The sequence below is a fragment of the Chrysemys picta genome, chromosome 16 (assembly GCF_011386835.1).
Source record: "Chrysemys picta bellii isolate R12L10 chromosome 16, ASM1138683v2, whole genome shotgun sequence".
Taxonomy (NCBI): Eukaryota; Metazoa; Chordata; order Testudines; family Emydidae; genus Chrysemys; species Chrysemys picta.
Window position 1 is genome coordinate 28,173,975 of NC_088806.1, and position 21,760 is coordinate 28,195,734.

The 21,760-nt window shown below is 49.2% G+C and overlaps 1 protein-coding gene across 16 annotated transcripts in view; it reads left to right on the forward strand.

Moving 5' to 3' along the window:
- The window catches only part of NCAM1 (neural cell adhesion molecule 1), a 245,299-nt gene that overhangs the window by 220,030 nt on the left and 3,509 nt on the right, over positions 1-21,760 (forward strand). For 6 of the 16 annotated variants that reach the window (XM_005291361.5, XM_065570601.1, XM_065570602.1 and 3 more), the window contains 3 exons: positions 15,972-16,179; positions 16,898-17,014; positions 19,092-19,874. In XM_005291361.5, coding sequence (XP_005291418.2) covers positions 15,972-16,179; positions 16,898-17,014; positions 19,092-19,874 — 1,108 coding nt within the window. Of the gene's footprint in view, positions 1-2,217; positions 7,784-15,971; positions 16,180-16,897; positions 17,015-19,091; positions 19,875-21,760 lie in introns of those variants that run through there. The other 10 variants (XM_024109043.3, XM_065570604.1, XM_024109045.3 and 7 more) reach the window with 2 other exon arrangements.

Genomic DNA, 21,760 nt, shown 5'->3' on the forward strand with positions numbered 1-21,760 from the left:
AGTTAGCAAATTCTCCCCACATTGTCCTGTAGCTGAGCCTTGAGTCTTGGTCTGTTCCTCCCTCCCCTTTCTGAGGGATGCAGCTGAGAGCTTGTGCATTGTGCATGACAAAACTTTACTGGGTAAAGCCCCCTGGCAGCATTAAGCATACAAATGAGTGTGACCTCTTAACACTGGATGCTTGGGGCTTGAAAGGGAGTGTGGGGGGGGAAGAGAGAGTGGGATGAGCGCTTAACAGGTCTGTAGTTTTAGATGGAAGGACATTTGGTAACTCATTAAACAACTCACCCTCAGTTTTGCATTTTCAATAGCTCTAATACTTATTACCCTCATGCATTTGAAGGACAACTGAGACTGGTGGGAGGGAGGTGGAGAATTGCATAAGATCATTTCAGGGCTAGGCAACCAATGGCAGTAGGCTGAGATCAGCAGTAAATTAGTTCCTTTGTGCTCATGGGGGTCACTGAAGAGGAAGCTTCTAAGTGCTGAACAGTGTTTCAGTTCCCTCAGCCTTCTTGAGATTGGCTCGCTGCAAATTTCCTGTGCTGGCATTGTCTATAGCGTTCCACTGCAGTCCAATGGAATGCTGAAACGTACCTGGGAAAACATTCAGGTAACAGTTAAGTGGTTAAGGATAGCAGGAGCAGTGAAAGTGCAATCTTTGAAATGCCAGGCAGAGTGCAGAGAGAAAATTGTTTATAGCTTCTTAATAAAGCCATAGATAGATTAAAATAGCCCTATTCTGATCTCACTGATGTAACCGCATTGACTTCAGCGGAACTACTCCTCAGTTGTTACTTCACTGTAAAAGGAGAGGAGGAGCCAGATTTTGAATCACTATGCCATTTTGAATGCTGCTGTTCAAAATACTAGCAAGCCACATGAGTGGGAATCATCTTAAGTGAGTTCTTGGAGGAGAGGTCCTTGTTTCGGAGTGTAGTTTCCTTCAGTGTTGATCCAATGTACTCCAGCACTTGGGCTCTCTGCCTTCTCAGAATGGAAGCCTGCTTCAGAGAGAAGGAGAGCATCATGCAATGAAATTATTCATGTTACCTGCAGTAGGCAGAAGATTTTGCTGCTTTAGCTGTTTGCTCTTGTTTAGGGCAGTGGTTTACCTTTGGCCTGTGACGTATTAGCAGACTCAGAGCCTCTGTGGGCAGATTCCCCTAATAGATGCTTGGGGAAGAACATCGGGCCAAATCTCCAGCTCATATAAATCCATTGAAGTCAATGTGGTAATGGCAGTTCACATCGGCCAAGGATCTGGTTCTACATTGGGGTCACTTAGTTATTTCATAGCCGGTTATTTAGTATGTCCCTCTTGATTTCAAAATGAGCCACCCACTCCTCCACGGCAGGGGTTGGAGTCAATGTATCCAACCCAGCATTGCTCTTTCTTACATTAGGAAGAAAATCTTCCATGTAGACAAAGCATATATTTGTTATATATAATCCCTTGAGACTGTCCTGGGGCCAGTTTTATGGGGTCCTCAAGTTGACTGTAAGGACAAAGATGGTTATAGAAGCAGTGTGCTTGAGGGTAGTCTACGACGACTCCAACCAGTGGAGCTTGATTTCTCTGAGGAAGAGCCAGCGTGGTATTCCTGCATCCATATTGCTTTTTGCAAGGCTGTAATCAAGTGTATCTATTACCCAAACCCTCAGTGCAGTGACCACTGGGTCAGGACTTGGACAGGCTGTTAGGTGCAGTGTCTGCTTCCAAAAGGTCTTTTCTTAGAAAAAGGCAGCGTTGTCCTTTCAAATACCAGCTAATCATTTTCTCATGTTTCACATTTGAGCCTCCTGTTCCGTCATTTATTTTGATCCATTTGCTGGCTAACCCCTCACCCCCTGAATTTTAACTTGCTGTGCTGCTTCTGGCATTGCTGAGCTGCCGAGTCGGCCTTTTCGCTGGTGTTACTGTGCTAAAGCTCTTCTCTAACCTTTGGCCATTTTAATTTACTAAGTTAAATAAACCTTTAATTCTTATGTTTTCTATATTTGACCTATTTTTTTTCTTTTTATCTATTTTCTCTCTCTCTCTCTTTCTTTTTCTTTCTTTCTTCTCTTCCCCTCCCCCTTGTTTCCTTTCCTGTGTCTGTTGTCATACATGTCACCTTGGACCTCACGGGAAACATCCACACTTGCCACATGCACCAAATTTGTTTTAAACAACCATTTTTCTCCCTCCTGGGAACCATTGTTTGGCACCTGCAGCGACCTTGGGAAGCCCATCAACGTCGTCCTCCTTTGTTTCATTGCTTCTTTCTGCAGCAACTCTGCTTTTGCTCTGTTAGAAACTTTTTACAACAACAAAAATAAACAACCACATACAAATTTGCCTAAAAAGGCCTGGTTCCTACCCGGGTGTGAAAGCCGATAGTTTTTCGTTCAGAGGATCATGTCAGTGCAAGAAAAAAAAACACACAACAGATCATTTTATTGGAAAGATTGAGTATTTTGTAATGAGGATAAAAAAAAGTTTAAACCAAGCGTTTTCTCGCTAACATTTTTTTTGTGTTGCTTTATAATGAATTTGCCCTTTTTTATGGATGTAAAGAAAAAATCTTGTGTTGGCTTTTTTTATAGGAAGGTCTGATACTGAAAGCTTTTAAAAACCTGGTCTCTATTGACATTTCCACACATCTGTTGCCAATCACCATTGTCTGTTCATACCTATGCATGATATTACAAAGATGATAACCATAATAAAAAGGTTTCTAAAGCCCCATCCGTATACCTAAATACAGGTTAAAAAAAAAGAAACTTGGCAGTTATAGCCACTTGGCATGCCTGAATTGGAGATCTTTTTTTTCCAAGGGCTTTTGCGCGTGGATTAAACACATGGTCATCAGAACATCTCTCTGATGCAGTTGTCTGACCTAAAGTGTCTTGTTGAGATGTGTGTTGAGGACATTTCTTTTTTCTTTCACATGGTTGAATCCTTGGAGCCTCACTGGCCCTTCTGTAATCAGGCATCTCAAGATCATGACATATGGGGGTTTGGAGCATAACATAGCTTGTGAGTGTACAGATTTGCAGTGGATGCTTGTCTAACATTCTGTCTGGCTATCCACTACTGTATGGTCAAATCAGTATAGAAACGGCTTTTCTTCCCTTTTAACTAAAAAGATTAGCTGGGAACAAGTAATCTGACCGGCTAAATGGGTATTACTGAACCTTAATAATATTCATGGTTAACTGTGCGTTTGACACTCCACCAGACAGGATTAATCTGTGGTGTAATTTGATGCAATATATACAGCTTCCTCTCTGAGTCCTGTGTATCACATTTCATTCTAGCAATTTCAGCTGACATTCCTTTTCTTTAATGCGGTGTCCCTCGTGAATTGTTTTTATAATGGGGAAAGCCATTTGGCTATGCCGCTCCTTTAAGCCTTTCTGAGAACACAGCGCGCTATCTCTCTCTCTCTCTCTCTCTCTGCAAGGACCTGGGGAAGAAAAGGATGAGACTGGAAACATGTTTTGGACATGGTTAGGAAACCTCTATACACAATCTCTTATGCTATCAAAGCTCTTAAACAGGATTAATTTCCTTTCTCACAAAATCTTTCCTGTTGGGTACAAAACCAAACCAAATCCCCTATTAATCATGTCTAGCTATGAATTTATGCACTTCATATAATATCTTGTCTCTGTTCGAAATTTAGTCAGACTTTGTTCACTGGAATCTGCACTTATTCGTTTCTATTTAGAATTGTAAACAAAAACTTCATACAGATGTGTGTGTGTGTCTCTCTCTAACACACACACACAGCACCCTTTAGAAGGGGACATCTCACCATCAAAATGCTCTTTTAAATGCTTTGTGCTTTATAAACTCTATTCCAACACCGAGGTCCATTAAAAGCCCTTGTGATCTTTCCTATGGCAGTGTTTATACACTTCTGCTTAGGCTGTGAGATCAATATGTAGCTCAGAGGTGAATGTGGATGCCTTTAGAGTCAGAAGACCACTCGATATGCATGCATATGAGGTGTGCAGGAGGGGTGTAGATACATGTGCATTTAACTCCAACTTCATATGGAGGTTCATTAGGAAAACCAACAGTTTTCGATAGATGTAATGAAGGTTTCTGGGGAAGGCCTACCTACTCAGGACATTTGCTATGGCCAAGCAAAATCTCATCAGGGACTGCCTCAAGGGTCACTCCCGTGAGGTGCCATAAGAACAAATATCGGTGTGTCTTGCTTGTGCCTAGTGTTAACAGTTACAATTATATGACCATATGCACAGTAGCCAGCACTGAAAATGCAGAACTTGTTGCTGTGGTTTCCTGGGAATTTCTGTTACGTTGCACCGCCCTAATGCAACAAAGACTGTAGTTTTCAGTGAAAGTTGCTGTAATGCGAACGAAGGGCCCTGAGTTCCCATAGCCACTTTCAGTTCCATACCATGCTTTGAAGTTTGTGGGCATGTCATTTAAATTAGTGTGTTCACACCTGCAATATTTATACTACAATATCTCATCAGATTGGTTATTAACATGGCAATGTTTACATGTAGAAAATCAGTCAGGCCTTTATTATGTTTACACATTTCCATTATTAAAATAACAATAATGAGTCAAATGATCTGTCTGATGTATTTGAGTTTATTCTGTAGATGAGTTTCCTTGCTCATTTCCTGGGCTTCCTCTTAGCTGTCCAGAATACGCTAACTCACTGTGTAAAGCGGATACAGGAGTAAAACCTCTTTTACAAAGAGAATTTCCCCTCTATAGCCAGAAAACTAACGAATGGCACTGCTGTCTTTGCTGCCAGTTTACAAGGATTATCACATTGTATTTGACAATCCGTGGGGTTTGCCCCATGTAAGAGGCAAGATTTGATAAGATCCGACATGTAACTGTTGCTTTATTGACCACAGTTTTCAGAACAGCCATCTCCCTTTTGGTGCTTGCCGTTGAAATCTGGGTGCAGAGCGGAGTGCTAGAGTGGCACAAATGCTCAGATTTTTAGGCAGGTATCCACCTTGCAAACACAAGATTTGTGGGAGCAAATCGTACCTGCAAAAAGGAATCCCGGACCTCAGCCGTCAGACAGAGTAACCCCGTGTCATTGGCTGCTCACAGAATGAACTGCAGGGCTTTGCAGGATCTCACATGGCCAGTGGAATTCCAGCTGCTGCTGTCCTGCCGCTGGTTTTAAACCCTAAATGCTTGGTTTCAAAGTTGTCTACCCAGGCATGTGGCTACGTTAAATGTAGCTGCGGTGCCGTGGCTGTTGAGGCTCACTATGATTCAGCTATGTGCTCAACACCATCCAGCATTTCGCTGGGCTAAAGGACACTTCCAAAGCTTTCCAGGTTCCCCTGAGGGCTCAGTGAGATGCAACAGCCCCTAGAACTGAGGGCAGTGTGTGGGATGGGCAGCGCAGGTAAAAGGCAGCCTTGGTAAACTCCCACCCGCATCCCTCAGGTATTTAGATTTACTCGGTATTTTCCTTCAAAGCAGGAATTTGTTCTCTTGCTTTCTTTGTATGTCCATCGTCCCCTTCTTTCATTCAAATGGAAGTGCCCTCCAGAGATGGAACAGAGCCCGATGCGCCTCTTGTTTCCGTTGTATGCCAGAAGCAGCACCACTGAAGTCAATGGAGTGATGCTGGTGTAAACCTGGTGTGATGGGTTCCCCCCGGGGTGCCACCTGGAACTGGCACTGAGTCCCCCTGACCCACCAGCCTGGGCTCCCTTTTACACTGTGCTGCTGTGGCAAGCTGCAAAGCCCTCCAGCCTACACTTTCACCAGCATACCTACAGGTAGGGACACAACCAGCTGCACTTACATGCAGGCTCTTTGACCAGCCCCTGCACGGGAAGGCTACAGCTCCCAGCTCCTCAGGCACGCACCCTCTCTGGACTATAAACCCCAAATTATACCGTCTTAAGCTGTACAGGGAACTGTACAGTGTAAGCTCATGAAATTCACCCCCTCCCTCAATGTGGAGAGGAATATGCAACAGCCTTTGCCCCTGAGTTATGATTCCCACACACTGGTTTAGATAAAGCAAAAATAAGTTTAACAACTTGAGCATAAGGGATAGCAAACAATTTAAAGCAGAGTACCTAGCAAATAAACAAAAAGCACAAACTAAGCTTATTATACTAAATAGATTGGATATGAGTAGCAGATTCTCACCCTAACGGAGGATACGAGCAGGCTGCAGATTCTTAAGGGGAAAGCTTCACTTGCTTACAGCTTGGGATCCCCAGGTGTTCCATTCACAGGCTAAAAATGCCTTTAGCCTGGGTCCAGCACTTCCCCCAGTTCAGTCTTTCTTCCTCAGGTGTTTGCAGAAGTCTTCTTGTGTGGGGAGTAAAGAACCTCAGATGATGTCACTCCCCGCCTTATCTAGCTTTTGCATAGGGCGGGAACCCTTTGTTTCAAAGCTTGGTCCCCAGACTGATCTGTGGAAAATTATTGACATCCCAAATGGAGTCTAGAGACGTGGTCTGATCACACGTCCTTGTAGAGTCATAGCAGCCATCACTCACTGGCTGCCTGGAGCGTTCACAGGAAGGCTCACCAGGTGGGAGATAAGCTTCTCCTAAGGCCTGTTGTTTTCCTAATGGTCCATTCCCCACCCTCTGTATAGACTGAAAGCCTCTTGTCTAGTAGGCACTCCCCAGGTGTAATTACATTTGAAGTGCAGATACATAGTCGATATTCATAACTAGAGACAAGAATTATACATGCACACAAGTAGGATAATTATCTTCAGCAAAAAATAACCTTTCCAGTGACATCTCACATGGCTTATCTGGCATAAAATACATCATAACAATGTCATAATCATATCATGTAACATCATTATGAAGACTATGGAGTGCAGTGTCACACCTGGCCTTTAGCACTCAATGGAAACACCCACTTCTCGTAACTTAAACTGCAGTAGCCACTCTCTCATCGCATGGGCAGCAGCCGATGGCCCTTACGTCTTTCTGCTACCAGCAAGTGAGACTAAAGTGAGCAAATCTCACTCTGTGTAAATAGATGCTGTTATCCCATGGGATGGATGGTAGCTTGCACTTACCATTATTGCTTTTCTCTGATGTAAGTTATGCAGCACACAGGAGACAATGAAATCCTTCTAATCGGGTGTTTTTAGGCTGAAGGATACTTTTAAGTACACCTCTACCTCAATAGAACGCTGTCCTCGGTAGCCAAAAAATCTTACCGCTTTATAGTGAAACCGCATTATATTGAACTTGCTTTGATCCGCCAGAGTGCGCAGCCCTGCCCTGCCCCCCTGGAGCGTTGCTTTACCGCGTTATATCCAAATTCGTGTTATATCGGGTCACGTTATATCGAGGTAGCGGTGTATCTGCAAAGGAAAATTATCATCTGATAGCAAAGCTTATGCTCACCTGGCATCCGCCGTACTTTTCTCCATGATGCACCAAAATGAATATTCATTTAGCTCGTGTTCCTCACTGACTCCAAACACACTGCAGAACCCTTGAAATGCATTGCTGTCTCCCTCTTCCGGCCTGTGAATCGTGCCTGTTTCTGTCCAGTCCTGTCCTTTCTCTATCCTGCCTACACCTATGCTTCCTATGCTGGGCCTCCCGCTGAGAGGATCTATCTGGTACAGCCCTCTTTGACAGGATGGACGCATGTAAAATATGTGAGGAGCAAAGCCTATGGGACTTCTTATTGTATGTTGTAAAGCGAGGGTGGCTAGAAAGGTCTTTCTTGACAGAAGCTTGTGTTCCGTTGATGAATCATTTATGATTAATAAATGAAAGGTTTTTTTTCCCACTCGATTAGAACTAAAGACTCCATTTTTTAAAATATTTGTGTTCTTTTGTTTGATCTGTAGAGAGGATTCCATGCTCAACCCCAGAATAGAAAAAAATGCATGGGAAAAATGGACAGTTTTATGCTATTGACTTGGGTCTATAGTTTGAAAATAACACGCTCTGCATATGGGAATGGGCCATATATGTTAGACGGCTTTCTGTATTATTATTTATTGTCTGTATTACTTAGCACCTACGAGCCCCAGCCATGGACCAGGACCCCATTGTGCTAGGTGCTGTACAAACTCAGAATAAAAAGACAGTCCCTGCCCCAAATTTCCAGGGAAAGGCTTTGATCCAGCACTCATTGAAGTCAATGCCAAGATTCCTGTCAACTTCAATGGGCTTTGGTGGAGTTGGTTTCTGGCCTGATCCAATGTGCATGACAAGAGCAATTTTTATTTATGTATTGTGCTTCTGCTTCGTTTTTACTGCCTGGCACTAAACGACTCAGAGCAGCCCATTTACAGTCCCGTGAAGTTTCTTAAAAAGAGGCTTTATCTCCATTGGAAGAAATGGGGTTTCTCCTAACTGTCAGAGTGCTTGAATACAAATCCATATTGGATTCATTGGGGTGCAGTAAAGGGGTAGAGCTTAAAGTTGTGGGTCACTTTATTTTAACCAGAAACCAGTTGTAGGAATAAAAAGTAAAATGTCCCCCTTGATCCTTGCAAAAAACAAAAGAATTCCAGACACGTTTAAAAAATAGGAACAGCAACAATTTATTTCAAGTTCATGGGGCCACCAGAGACAGTAAAACCCTCCTCAAGTGTTACATGCATCTCCACAGACTCTGAACCTTTAAAATTGCAACGTATGTGAAGAATTAGATTTACTAACTAAACCAAGGCCGGACTGGGAGATCTTCGAGTCACTGTATGTTGGAGGAAAGGCCCAGTGCCACAGCCAAGTCCACTTCAGGCCCTCGTCTCCATATACAACTTGTTGTTCCAAACATAAATGTGTAACGCAGTAATGAAAGGATTCCCTTGCCCAAAGGGGCTGCAGCCCCCAGAGGCTTTCCCCTTACCTCTCGCTGCCCCACACCCCCTGCCTGGTCATATGACAGGCAGGTAGCTCTTTAACCCTTTCCTGGTTGTCCCAGCCACTCTTAGCCCATCCTACTTAAGAGACCCCAGAGGAGGCTTTGGGGATCAAATTAGTAAAGGTAGTGTTTGGAAGTCCGCAAGCAGGTGCCTTCCAGGCTGTTCTCATCCTTCATTCTGTCCTAGTTTAATACAGCATGACAGGTGGTTAAAATGGATTAAATGAGAACCAGGAAATGCTTTAAAGTTCACACCGAGACATTTTTAAAGAATATTCCAGTGTTCTTCATCTCGGGTAGTCAGTGCGAAGCAGGCAACAGCCATGCCAGTGCACTTAGTGAGGCTCCATTGATAACGTCCAGGATCTAAACAAGATTGTACAGGGGAAGGGTTATTCTGCAGTCACAGAGCAGCCGTGTGGTCTTTGGGGGTTGTACTCTTGGGATTTGTCTGGCATAGTGCAGCAGTTCCCAAACTGTGGGGCATGATCCCAAATGGTGTCGTGCCATCAGCAGAGGAGGTTGCAGCAATCCCTAGTGTGCAGAGGACACTGTTTTGCACCACATGATGTGACATCACAGGTACAGTCTGTGTGAGGTCACGCTGCGTGGAGGATACCATTTTGCTCTACACAACGGCATTGTCTGCCGTGTGATCTTATACGTACAATACCTACGAGGTCACACTGGGTGGAGGGACCTGTTCAACCCAACCCCTCAGCTGAGAGCTTGTTGCAAGCACAGCAGAGAGGCTTAGCCCCATGTCCCTACAATACTGTGATTGTGCATCTTCCGCCGCCGTGCAGAGAGGCTCGTTCAGAAGATTCAGATGAGCAGAAAGATTGTTTGACACACCCCCATCACACCACACCCCCCGCACGCACACACCACACACAGTTTGTCCCCGAGGAGCTGGTCCCAGTGAAAGTCTTAACTACTGAATCAGCCAGGCATGAATTCTGAATACATTAGTGAAGGCGAATATATGGCACCATCTCTGCTTGCAAGTACCGAGGGTGATGAATGTGTTTAATTATGCAGCTTGATGCACGGTGCTGGCAGTGTGCGGCTCTCTCTAGCACAAACATTCTGCAGAGTATTTAATGGCCTCCTCCTCCAAGCATCAGCTTCTGGCCCTGAGAGCAGCTTGTAGAGAGAAAGACCTGTCTTGGTGGACTCCTGGCTCTCACGCCTGTCGGCATTGCAAGAGGGATCAAGATTTCTCTGGGTGTGCTGGGGACGTGCTCTCCACCCATCCCCAAATAATAAAATGTGTGTGGGGAGTGGGGACAAACTGTGCTCACCATCTCTCAGGCTTAGCATTGGTCCTTCTACATGGCAAGGCGAAGCTGCCTTGGCCCAAAAACACGTGTGGAGCATGCCCTGCTGAGCTTATACTGTGGCTAGAGGATGAGAGTCTTCAGGCTTGCCCATCCAACACCTTTCACCAGCAATAAGAAAATAATTAGAAAGCAATAGAATCGCATCCTGACTTTTAAAAAACTAACCACAAGGAAGCCGGAGAGTGCTCCAGCCAGCTCCACACAAACGTCAGCTACCAGCTCGGCTGCACGGTCCGTCGGTGTGCGGCTGGGCCGAGCGCACGGGCTGACATCGGGGAAGCAGTTGACAGGAGTATTAAATTGCTGCTCTCGGGTGGGTCTGACGAATCCTGCGCCGGTGCCCAATGCTGCGGTTGCTGTTCAGTGGCTCAGGAAGAATAATCCTGGATAAAAGACGGAGAGCAAGTCGCTTGCTTTAAAATGCATTGTGTGCGCAGGCCGGTGCCGAGATGCCGGGAGGAATCGCTCCGCTCTGGCTGTGTAAAGATGGCGCTTGCTGCTGCTCACCTTGGCCACGTGGGATTCAGCTCCCTGATGGAACTAACTAGGCGTCCATTCCACCCCACTGCCAGCAGTACATACGGCACTTCGGGAGCAGTTAGGGGGACCAGCCAGTACTCAAGGGCTATGTCCAGTGGATTTCAGCTGTATGGGAGCACCTCATAATCTTGTAATGTATTTATCCTCTCAACACCCTGGGCTAGGTCAGTGCTGTTATCCCTGTTTTTCAGGAGAGGAACTGAGGCACAAACAGGCTAAGTAATTGGCCAAGATCACACGGGGTCTGAACCCAGGTCTCTGACCAACACCTTAACGACTGGACCATGCCGCCTCTGTACTCCAGGTGGCCTTGGGACTTGGACATGCTAATTGCCCCCGTTACTGTCCTGCATTCATTGTTTTATAACTGGGTAGGCAAAAAACACCTTCTGGCTATGGCGGGAGTCAAGGGCCACGGATAAGACACGGGTTATTGGGTTAGCAAAGGGGAAGGAGAGGGCCTTGTGGCACATGTCAGTCTACGGCAGCATAGTTCGGCTTCCAGGAATAGAACCAGACAGTCCCAAGTGTCCCCATGACCCTGCCCTTCTGGAGTATTCAGGACCCCCTACCTGCTGTTGGGATGGGTCACATTGATCTGCAGATGATTATGCCAAATTGCCAGAGTACGAGACTGCCCCCGCTGCTTCCTGCCCGGGGCAGTGTCTGACAAAGCAAGTGCTTAGAGGGCTTTCAGTTCTGAGAATTCAGGGCCTCCCCATAATAGGGAGGAACAGCCAGGTAGGAAATGTTTGTGAAAGGGAAGTCAGAATTATGATGAGCTGTGTACGGGGTGGCACTGTGTCATGCTCAGTACAGTTCTGGTAGTGCCAATCTGCCAGTCTTTGCATGTGGCTCGATCCAGCCAATTCCCCTCTCAGAAGGCTCCTGGCATGAGGGTATCTGTGCATCCATGCCACGTTGCTGTTTGCATTTCCCAGGTGCACAGAAAAACGATGGGTCATTTACCCATCACGTCAGCTGGGCAAATAGGTGGTCGTGAAACACTTCTCTTCCTGTGACCCTCCTGGCTGAGCCGTCTGAGTTGGAGGTGCGCTTTGCTCCCAGTCTCACCCCTGTGGGCCATTTCCAGTATTTACTCTGTTCTGCTGCCATCTCCTGCCAGAGCTGAGGATTATAGGCCAGGACAAATTTACATGTGGAAACCAGACACGCCATAAATCCATCTCCCACAGCCAGAGGAGAAGACCGAGCCCAGGATTTATCCCTGAAGGGGTTTGACGCACCTGAGTACACTATACGGCCTTCACGCTCATTGGACACTAGCCCACAGAGATGGGTAATGCTGGTAGCAGACAAGCAGCCATTGAACTGCACACACACATGGGTGGGAAGGTCTAACTGGGCTATGGGGGATCAGGTGCTTTGACACTACCATGATCTGCTTGATCTTTGTACCCCGTGTGCTCTTGGAACTGGCTACTGCTGGTGCCTTCACTTCCTCAGGGCAGGAGCTTGTACCTGAGACACTTCAACAGGGACCTGTGGGGCACAGAGTCACTGACCTTATGAATTGAACAGATGCACTAAAACCGAAGTTTTGTGAGTGGGACCTCATTCCGTTTAGGAAGAGGTAGAATTTGTCCCATCTGCCAGACCCATTCAGGCTGCCAGCCCCTCTGCATGCAGCATGGAGGGTTTTAACTCGGTGCATAGGACTGGCCAAATCAGAGGGGTCTGTCTAGTCCAGGGGTAGGCAACCTATGGCACGCGAGCTGATTTTCAGTGGCACTCACACTGCCCGGCTCCTGGCCACTGGTCCGGGGGCTCTGCATTTTAATTTAATTTTAAATGAAGCTTCTTAAATATTTTAAAAACCTTATTTACTTTACATACAACACTAGTTTAGTTATATATTATAGACTTATAGAAAGAGACCTTCTAAAAAGGTTAAAATGTGTTACTGGCTCACGAAACCATAAATGAGAGTGAATAAATGAAGACCTGGCACACCACTTCTGAACGGTTGCCAACCCCTGGTCTAGTTCCATGTCCTGGTGGCCAGCCCCACATGCGTCAGAGGAAGGTACAAGAATCCATGCAGTAGAGCAGACAATTATGGAATGTGACCTTAAGGAAGGTTTTCTCCTGGTGCCTGTTAATAAGGGTATGTCTACACTGCACTTAGACACCCACGGCTGGCCCGTGCCCGCTGACTCGGGCTGTGGGGCTGTTTAATAGCAAGGTAGATGTCCAGGCTCGGGCTGGAGCCAGGCTCTAGGACGCTGTAAATAAACAGCCTGCAGCCCGAGTCAGCTGGCCTGGGCCAGCCACAGGTGTCTAATGGCAGCGTAGACATCGGAGGCTGGTTTAGGCCCTGAAGCAGGCAGGTTTAGGTGCCAACCAAAACTCGTTGGGTGGTTTTGCTCTTTGTTACCGTAAGCCTGAATGTTCTTGTTATCCACATAAATGTCCAACCCTTTTCTGAGTCTTGAAGTTCTCTAAGCTTGGCAGTTTCATAGACCAGTGTACTAGGTCTGGGGCATTTTCAGGTGTGCTGTTGGAAAATTTGGACCAGAGCCACTGCCAGGTGCCAAGTAACGCCCGTTACCTGCTGCCTTGCCCCGTTTAGATGAAACATACTATCCCCGCTACCAAGCAGATTTTCTCAAAGGTTTTTTGTGCAGCATAAAAAGCATTTTCCTTGTGCTAGAAGCTAAACTGTGTTCCTAACCCAGGCGCTGCTCAAAGGGACTACTCATGTCAGGAAAGTTAAGCACATGCATAAGAATTTCTAGGAGCAGCGTTGAAAACTGGATGCTGCCCAAAGAGCTGTGTTGTGTGCCTCTGTGGCGTAGATTGTTTGTTTATACACCCCTAGTCAGCTCATAGAAAACTGTTTTCTCCTGTTTAAAAATAGTAGAAGCAAGCGTCAGTAGCAGCACAAAAACCAGCCAACAATGAAACAAAGCAAGGGAATCCTGACATTCCCCTCCAAGATGCATGATTCCCCTGTGCAGCTTGTGGCTGGTCTCTGAGATGGGAAGCCAGAGAGAATCAGAAACACCACCTGGATCAACAAGGTTTTCCTCTTGAATGCAGGCATGTCCCTTTCAAGGCAATACGGGGGCTTTCATCTTTATCATACGACTTAAATGTCACGAGCAATAGGACCCCCATCATTTTCCTTGGGAGACTTTCCCATATGTCTCTGTCAGGAAATCTTCCCTGATATTACCATGTGTACACTAACGAGCTTACAGCGCTACAGCTGTACTGACAGGAGAGGGCTCTCCCGTAGACATCATAAAACTGGCTCCATGAGCGGCGGTAGCTATGTCAGCAGGAGAAGCTGTCCCACCAACATAGCGCTGTCCACACCGGCACTTCTGTCGGTGTAACTTATGTCACACGGGGTGGTTTTTTCACACCCCTGAGCAACGTAAGTTTTACCAACAAAAGTGCTAATGTAGACATAGCCTTAGTTTCCCAGAGCTGCAGAAGAGATCTGTGTAGCTCGAAAGCTTGTCTCTTTCATCAACAAAAGTTGGTCCAATAAAAGATATTAACCTCACCCACCTTGTGTGTCTCTATCATAGACCTCTTAGCCACCACGTAGCCAAGAGATGCAAATGTAACCCTTTTAGGGCCCAGTCCTTCCAAGGCAGAAGTAGTATTCACATTGACTTCAATGTGCTTTGGCTAAACTCTCTCTCTCTTTGGTCAGTCAGTCTCTGCTGCTCCCTGGGCATTTTTTATTTCCTCCCCCGAGTTGCGTCACACTCTGCTAGTGAAGCTCTCGAGACCAAGTACCTGATCCCAGGCAGGGCCCCACACTGAGAATTCCCAGGTGCTTTCTGCAGTCACAAGTGAGGCAGATGTGTGGCCAGAGCATTTACACTATAGTGATTGGACTCTGCTTTCTTTTCCATATATAGCAGCTAGAGCACGCGTGTGTGGGCACAGGTGCAAGTGGACGTGTGTGTAGATGCATGCATCCGGTGCGTGAGTGTAGGCATAGATCCCTTGTCTGTACAGGAGATTTCTCTGGTAAATCACTAGTCATAGCCTTGCAAAATCACCTCTGTGTTTTATTAGTACAAATCTGACACTCATGATTGTGAGCACCAGATGCCAGGCAAAACCACAAGCTCTCTGCCCATCCTCATATACACACCTCTCCCCACCCTCAGTGCAGGCCAGGTGCTAGCCCCCGGGGACGCCAAGTAGCTAATGAAGTCTCAGAGCTTGGCTCTCATCTCTCCCTACCCCCTCCTTCCCAAAAACCCTTGTTTTCAAAAATCCCAGAGCAGTTTATTGCTCTCATGCCCCAAAGAGTTTGCATGAGTTGAGGGCATTCTCGGGCCGACTTCAGTAGTTGAGCCTAAATGTGCCCAGCTCCCTGACTCTTAGCGCAGGGCAGCGGGAGAGCACCACTGTGAAAAAGGTCTAGCTCCTCCCACAGTTTCCCGCACAGCCTCAGCTGGGCCCCTCACTTCTGGGGAGTGTTAATCCAGCTTCCCCCGGCAGCTTCCCATCAGCCTCGTCCATGCTAGAAAGAAGGGGTGTCAGGTGGGAGGACTCCCAAGGACACTTGGTGTGTGGGTGTCCGTCTGGCACCAGGGAAATGTGCAGGGGGCAGTGAGTTCCATGTGGCGACAAGCCCCTTTGTAATAACCCTGCTGGGAGTAGAGTCTCCTGGGCCAGTCAGCTGGGCCCTGTGCCTTCCCCGCTCTCCCCAGTGAAGGACAGATGAGAGCTGAGACCCTGCAGGTTCTTTTAACATGGGGTTGGACCAGTGTGACACAGCCAGAGCCCGGGCATGGGGCCCTTCTTTGTACAGCCCTGGCAGGCTGTGCCCTGGGGAAAGCCCTCCGCCTCCCTTTGGAGAACACTCAGCTGGTAGACACAGACAGAGACCTTGTAGGTTTTTCCTGTCCGTCTCCTGCTCCAGAGGACTGGGTAGGATAGTTCCCTACAGTGTATTCTGCAGGCCTGCCCAGCAGAGCTGCCCTGTCCGGTCCTTCCCGGATGGGAGGATGGGAGCCAGAGCAGCCTATTCCCAGGATAAGGTGCCACCAATAACAGCGCTCCTAGAGAGGGTGGGGCCGGATCCCGCTATGGCATCCCACTCCATTGAAAAGTTTTGCAGAGGCCAAGGCACCACCGTAGCTATTCCCACGGCACTGCTGCAGTTCCAGGACCAAGCCTGCCTTCATTTAACTGCATCACCTTCTCCCCCTTTCCTTTGGTCTCTAAAGCCAGCACCAGCCCCACGTCAGGCCTAGGGACTGCTGCCATCGTGGGCATCCTCATCGTCATCTTTGTGCTGCTCCTGGTGGCCGTGGACATCACCTGCTACTTCCTGAACAAGTGCGGCCTGCTGATGTGCATCGCGGTCAACCTGTGCGGCAAGTCCGGGCCCGGGGCCAAGGGCAAAGACATGGAGGAGGGCAAAGCTGCCTTCTCGTGAGTAACCTCTCTGCTCGCCTCTGACCTGTCCTTCCATCAGCCAGGAGCTCCCTGGAGTGGAACAGCCCCCGGGTACAACACCTCTACCCTCGAATCCAGGCCTGTAGCCTCAGGTGCCAAGTGGGGCCACACGCTCCAGCAGTGCCTTGCGGCTGCTGCCCTTCCCCCAGGAGATTGATGCCTCCCCACACCATATTCTAGCCACAGAAGAGGCTGCATTTCTGGGGAAGCCGGCGTTCGGGCTGGCTCCAGCTGTGCTGCTCTGGCACTGCGTGGGGGTTACTGCAGGGAGGGGATTTGGTTGCTCTGCTGTTTCTTTGGGAGGGGTTTCTTCTGGGAGTCCCCTGCTTTTTGCCCCATCCTTCTCCAAAGCCAGCATCAGGCTGACCTAGAATCCAGCAAGCTCAGGTGGAGGAGGTCCCATATCCAGGTGCCATGTCCTTGTCGGGGTAGAGGGCATTGTCTATTTAGCATCCCAGGGTGGCTCTGGGGTGGGAGGGGATGAGCTACTCACTGACACTAGGCACTGCCATGGTCCTTGTTTTGGGTTTGGGAAGGGGGCATGTGTCGGGACTGAGAGCCAAGCCGCTTTCCCAGGCCAGCCCCGCCCTACCATGTGGACAGTTGCTGCTGGCAGTCTGTCCCTCCCACCCCCAGGGAAGGGTGCTGGTTTGAGGCTGGGAACCACTCACCCAAGCTTGCAATCTCCTTTCAGAAAAGACGAGTCGAAGGAGCCCATCGTGGAGGTACGGACTGAGGAGGAGCGGACCCCAAACCACGACGGGGGCAAACACACAGAGCCCAACGAGACCACGCCGCTGACGGAGCCAGAGTAGGTTGACATTCGGTTGTTTTAGCGCGCGGTCAGTGTGGCCCCATCTGCCACTGTAACCTCTGGTCTCTCGCGTAGGCGACCCAGGCAAGAGAAGGAGAACGGTCAAGGCTCGGGGCTGGGTCCCTGCCCTGTCACAGTGAGGAGCTCCACTCTCCCTCTGTACCGTTTCCTTTGTAATATTTACAAAGAACGAGAACAAAGCTTCGGGGCCCAGTGCTTTCCATGGTAGAGCACCGTCACCCAGCCTTGCTCATTGCAAGGGCTCTGGGGCAGATGCCCCATATCACACTGCCTCCCGGCGGCGCGATGCTGTACCAATGGCTAGTTAGTGCCGCACCCATGATAACGCCTCGATGCCTACTCGCCCCGAGTGAAAGGGCCTCCTGGAATTGATAGTGACAGAGCAGCTGCGCTCTGGATTTGTGCCAGATTTACAGCTGTGGTGGGAGGCATGTCACAAGTTCAGACATCCCTGCCTGCACATTGGGCCAAGAGAGGGTTTGGGAGTTACCCCTGGGTCTCGTGTGCACCAGAGAAATTAACCATTTGGGCATGAGCCATGGTTTGATGCATCCACACTAGCCAGGATGAACTAGATTTGCCCAGCATCCAATTTAGCACTGTTCTAAACTGTGGTACTTGCAATGGCCTCTCGGCACCTACTCCATCATTCCCGGTTCAGCTCCCAGAAGCAGTGCATGTTGGGAGATTTCAGAAGGCCACCAGTGTACTGTGTGGCAGAAATGGGCAGAGTAGTTGAACCATATCTACTTGTTTGAATCCACTAAACTGGCTGCGAGTGGACCAGTTTATCCTTAAGTGTTTATTAAACCTGCTAGAAGATGGCCCATTCTAACTGGGTATTGGACCATCTCTGTGTATGGATGCAAAGTGTCTTACAGACACTCCTGGGCTCCATGGAACAGGACATAGATATCATCTGAGCTTTCCAAGAAGAAATAATGTCTTTGTCCAGTTAATTTTTTGGCTCTGGTTTGGGGTTGACCCAGCGGGTTTCGTATTTTCTCGCTGGGTTGTCAGAGTCATAGGGTCTCTGGACTTCCTCATCCGTAGTGTTGCTCTGTTCTCTGCTGGGGTGAGAAGTGAGAATAACTGGTGCTGTGGGCTTTGCTGACAAACTGGGTGTTTGGGCCTGGCCAGGAGAGAAGCAGGAGCCCTGCTTTATGCAATAGAACTGGCCTGGGGATGTGCTCTTGCTGTTGAATGTGTTGAGCTTTCCTTGGGTTGCTTTGTTGAACTTTTAATGAAGTGATTAACCTTTATGGAGGTTGCCCCCAATTAATAAGCCAGTGGTCCAGCAACGTCCCCTCCGCCCCTTCCCTCCTCATTAAAGCTTCCGGCTTCAGAAAGGCTCCCATCAGTAAAGCCATCTAGGCTCCACCATGGCTGCCAAAGCACGGTTTGTGCTGTCACACATCGTCCTGAAGTAATGCGGACCCTAGTTGGAACCAAACTAAAGACAGACTTAGTCAAGAGGGAGGAAGGTGCTGGCCCAAAGTGTGTGGGACTCATACTCTGAGGCTGGATGAAAGTAAGAGGTGCACAGATACCGGGGCAGGGCTAAGGCAGGAAGCTTGGACCCAGGGCCCTGGATCAGGACCAGAAACATTGGTGAGGCCAAGGTGTGTTACTGGCTCTCAGGATTGGGGCCTCAGGAGCAGGAGGAAGGCAAGGGTCCACGGGATGTTGGGGAGGAGGCTGAGGAGGGAGGCTAGGTTAGGGGAGAAGAGCCTCTCTACAGGGCATAGGTTGGGGTGAAGTTTGGGTTAAGACTTGATGCACAAAACGCCATGTGAGCAAGCTGCTCCTGGAATGCCATGTACTCTCTGCTCTTCCTCCTCTTCCTCGTCGCTCTTTGATCTCCCCACTTAGTGCCTGTTCCCAGTGGCACATCTGGCCTCTTCTCTTGCTTCTATGTCCTCTGTGTGCATTACAACTGCATGCCACGCTGCTGCTGCTTGCGCTGCGCCGTCTCTTGCCTTTCCACTCATTTCCCCCCTCTCATTTATGGGCTTCATTGTCTATTTCTCTTCTACTCCTGTCCTCCTCGCAGGCACCCAGCTGACACTACAGCTACGGTGGAGGACATGCTGCCTTCTGTAACCACGGGCACCACTAATTCTGACACTATCACCGAAACCTTTGCCACTGCTCAGAACAGCCCGACCAGCGAGACCACCACCCTGACTTCCAGTATTGCCCTGCCAGCCACAGCTATCCCTGACTCAAACTCCGTGCCGCCCAGCCAGGCCACTCCGGCCAAAGGGGCAGCCACCTCGGCTTCCTCGCCACTGTCCTCCTCGGCCCCCAAAGTCGCCCCCCTGGTTGACCTCAGCGACACCCCAACTTCTACTCCGGCCACTAGTAATTTGTCTTCGAGTGTCCTGGCCAATCAAGGGGCGGTACTCAGCCCCAGCACGGCCACCAGCATGGCTGAGGCCGCAAAGGCGCCAGCTGGTAGCAAGCCGTCCGCCCCAGCCCCTGCAAACCCCGCTAGCCCTCCAGCTTCTTCAGAGCCCAAGCAGGAGGTGACAAGCACCAAAAGCCCAGAAAAGGAAGCTGTACAGCCCAGCATGGTGAAGAGTCCAACAGAAACGGCCAAGAACCCAACTAACCTGAAGAGCGAGGCTGCCTCAGGCAGCACCACAAACCCCTCCCAGAACGAGGACTTTAAAATGGACGAAGGGACCTTCAAGACCCCAGACATTGACCTTGCAAAGGATGTTTTTGCAGCGCTTGGCACTACTGCTCCTGCCAGTGTGGCTAGTGGGCAAGCTCGCGAGCGTGCTGCTTCCACTGTAGACAGCTCTGTACCGCTGGCACCGGCAAAGACCGAGTATGGCTGCCTTTAATCTTCTGTGGGTTGTGTGCTGTGTGTCTTGTGCGTTCGTGCTGTGTTCTCGTTGGATGTTCTCTTATCTAACCTCATTGTTTCTCTAGCAAACTAACTCACCTGTTAACCACTACGGCAGGGCCCGGCACTAGGGAGGCTGGGTGAAAGGAGGAGTAGGGGACCCCTGGGTGCAGTGCAGACAGGTGTCTAGTCCACAGGGAAAGATGAAGCCATGAATTAATAACGTGTTATTGTTTAGGCTTCCCAGTAGCTCCATCCTGTTCCCGATTCTGTTGGGAAAGGGCTCGGGATCGCTTCCTTGTGGCAAAAAGGGGCCTGATCCTGACAAACAGTGAGCTCCTGAAGTTCACTGGTGACAACAGACCAAACTCAATTTCACCAGTGTAAATCCAGAGCAGCTCAACTGGAGTCACTCCCGTTTTACTCCAGTGCAAGGCAGAACCTGGCCAAAAGGGGAACTGTGGGTGATCAGTACGTTTCGGGATCAGGCCCTACATTAGCAAGTTCCCTATGAAGAAAGACCTGTGGCAAGCCTGCCTGCGGGACCAGCACAGCTGTTTGGGGCTGGCCCATTTGGCCTTGTCTTATCCTGGTGAGCCAGTGATGAATTTCCCTCCATCCAGTCTCCCCTTGGCTGCCACAAGCGATTAAGAGAGAGCCACTAAGCCTGTAGGCATGAAGGGACAGCCTCATTCCATCTGAACGGGATCCCCTCCCACCTGCGGACACCACCCTGTGCCTTGCGTTTGGCAAGAGACGCTCCGCTGCTGGGAGTTGCAGACAACTTTGGCTGCAGCATTAGCCATTCCTGGTTTGTTGGGTGGTGGGGGACGTGATGTGGGGGCAGATTGAGCGAGGTGGGAGGATAGGGCTGCTTCACTGGCTCAGCCTGGACAGCGGTTCCTGGGAGAGCCTGCAAAGCAGAGGCGTGGGGAGCGCTGATGGGCAGTGCATGGGTGGTCTCTCCTGCTCAGGGTGTTGGCACTGTCTGGGGTCAGCACAGCCTTTTGGCTGCCTGGCTGGGTGCCGCACATTGTCAGAGACGGGATCAGATGAAGGAAACAACCACTCCTTCCCAAATGCCATCGGGCTGGTGCCCTCCGGAGGGAAAAGGGCTTCTTGTGTTGGAAGAACAGCTCAGATTAGTGGGAGCCGCCGGTTTGATGCGACACGAAGCTGAGTTAGGACTTTGGCTGGAACTCTCCCGCCCCCTTCCCAGGAAAAATACCCCTGTGCTCACAGCTTTGTGTATTCGCACCCACAAAGCCGGGCACCTCAAAGCTTGATTTCAGTGCCGTTCCTCTGGCGTGGGCGGTACTCAGTCAGGTCCTAAGCGTTCTGCAGGCTGCAGGTAGGTCCTGCCAGAGCAAAGCCAAAGTGCTGCTCCATAGTATTAGTTAGGTGCCTGGCTCCTCGTGGCTTCTGGTCACCCCGTCATGCCTGCTGTGCTGCTCCCATCCACTAACACGCTGGAGCGTGACTGTTCAGCAGGACAGCATGTGCCGTCTGCCACCCACGGCGCAGCAGGTATGTTCAGCCTGGGAGGTTCAGCAGCACAGCAGATGCACTTGGGCTGGTTGGACCACACAGCTGTAGTGAACGAAGCTAAGTGACTCCGTGGCAGAGGAATCCTTGTTCACTTATTTATATCGCAGTAGTGCCTATAGGCCAGGGCCCCGTTGTGTCCGGCCCCCAAGGAAGAAAGAGTCCCTGGCCCGAAGAGCTTGCAACCTAAGTGCTAGGAGGCTGTCGCATATGCTGCTGGGATTGACATGAAAGAAGTTCAGGGGCTGCATTGCCAGCAGCGAGTAGGCATTTCCACCTGCAGCCCCTCTTCCCACTTGCACATGCAGAGAGTCCTTCCAATC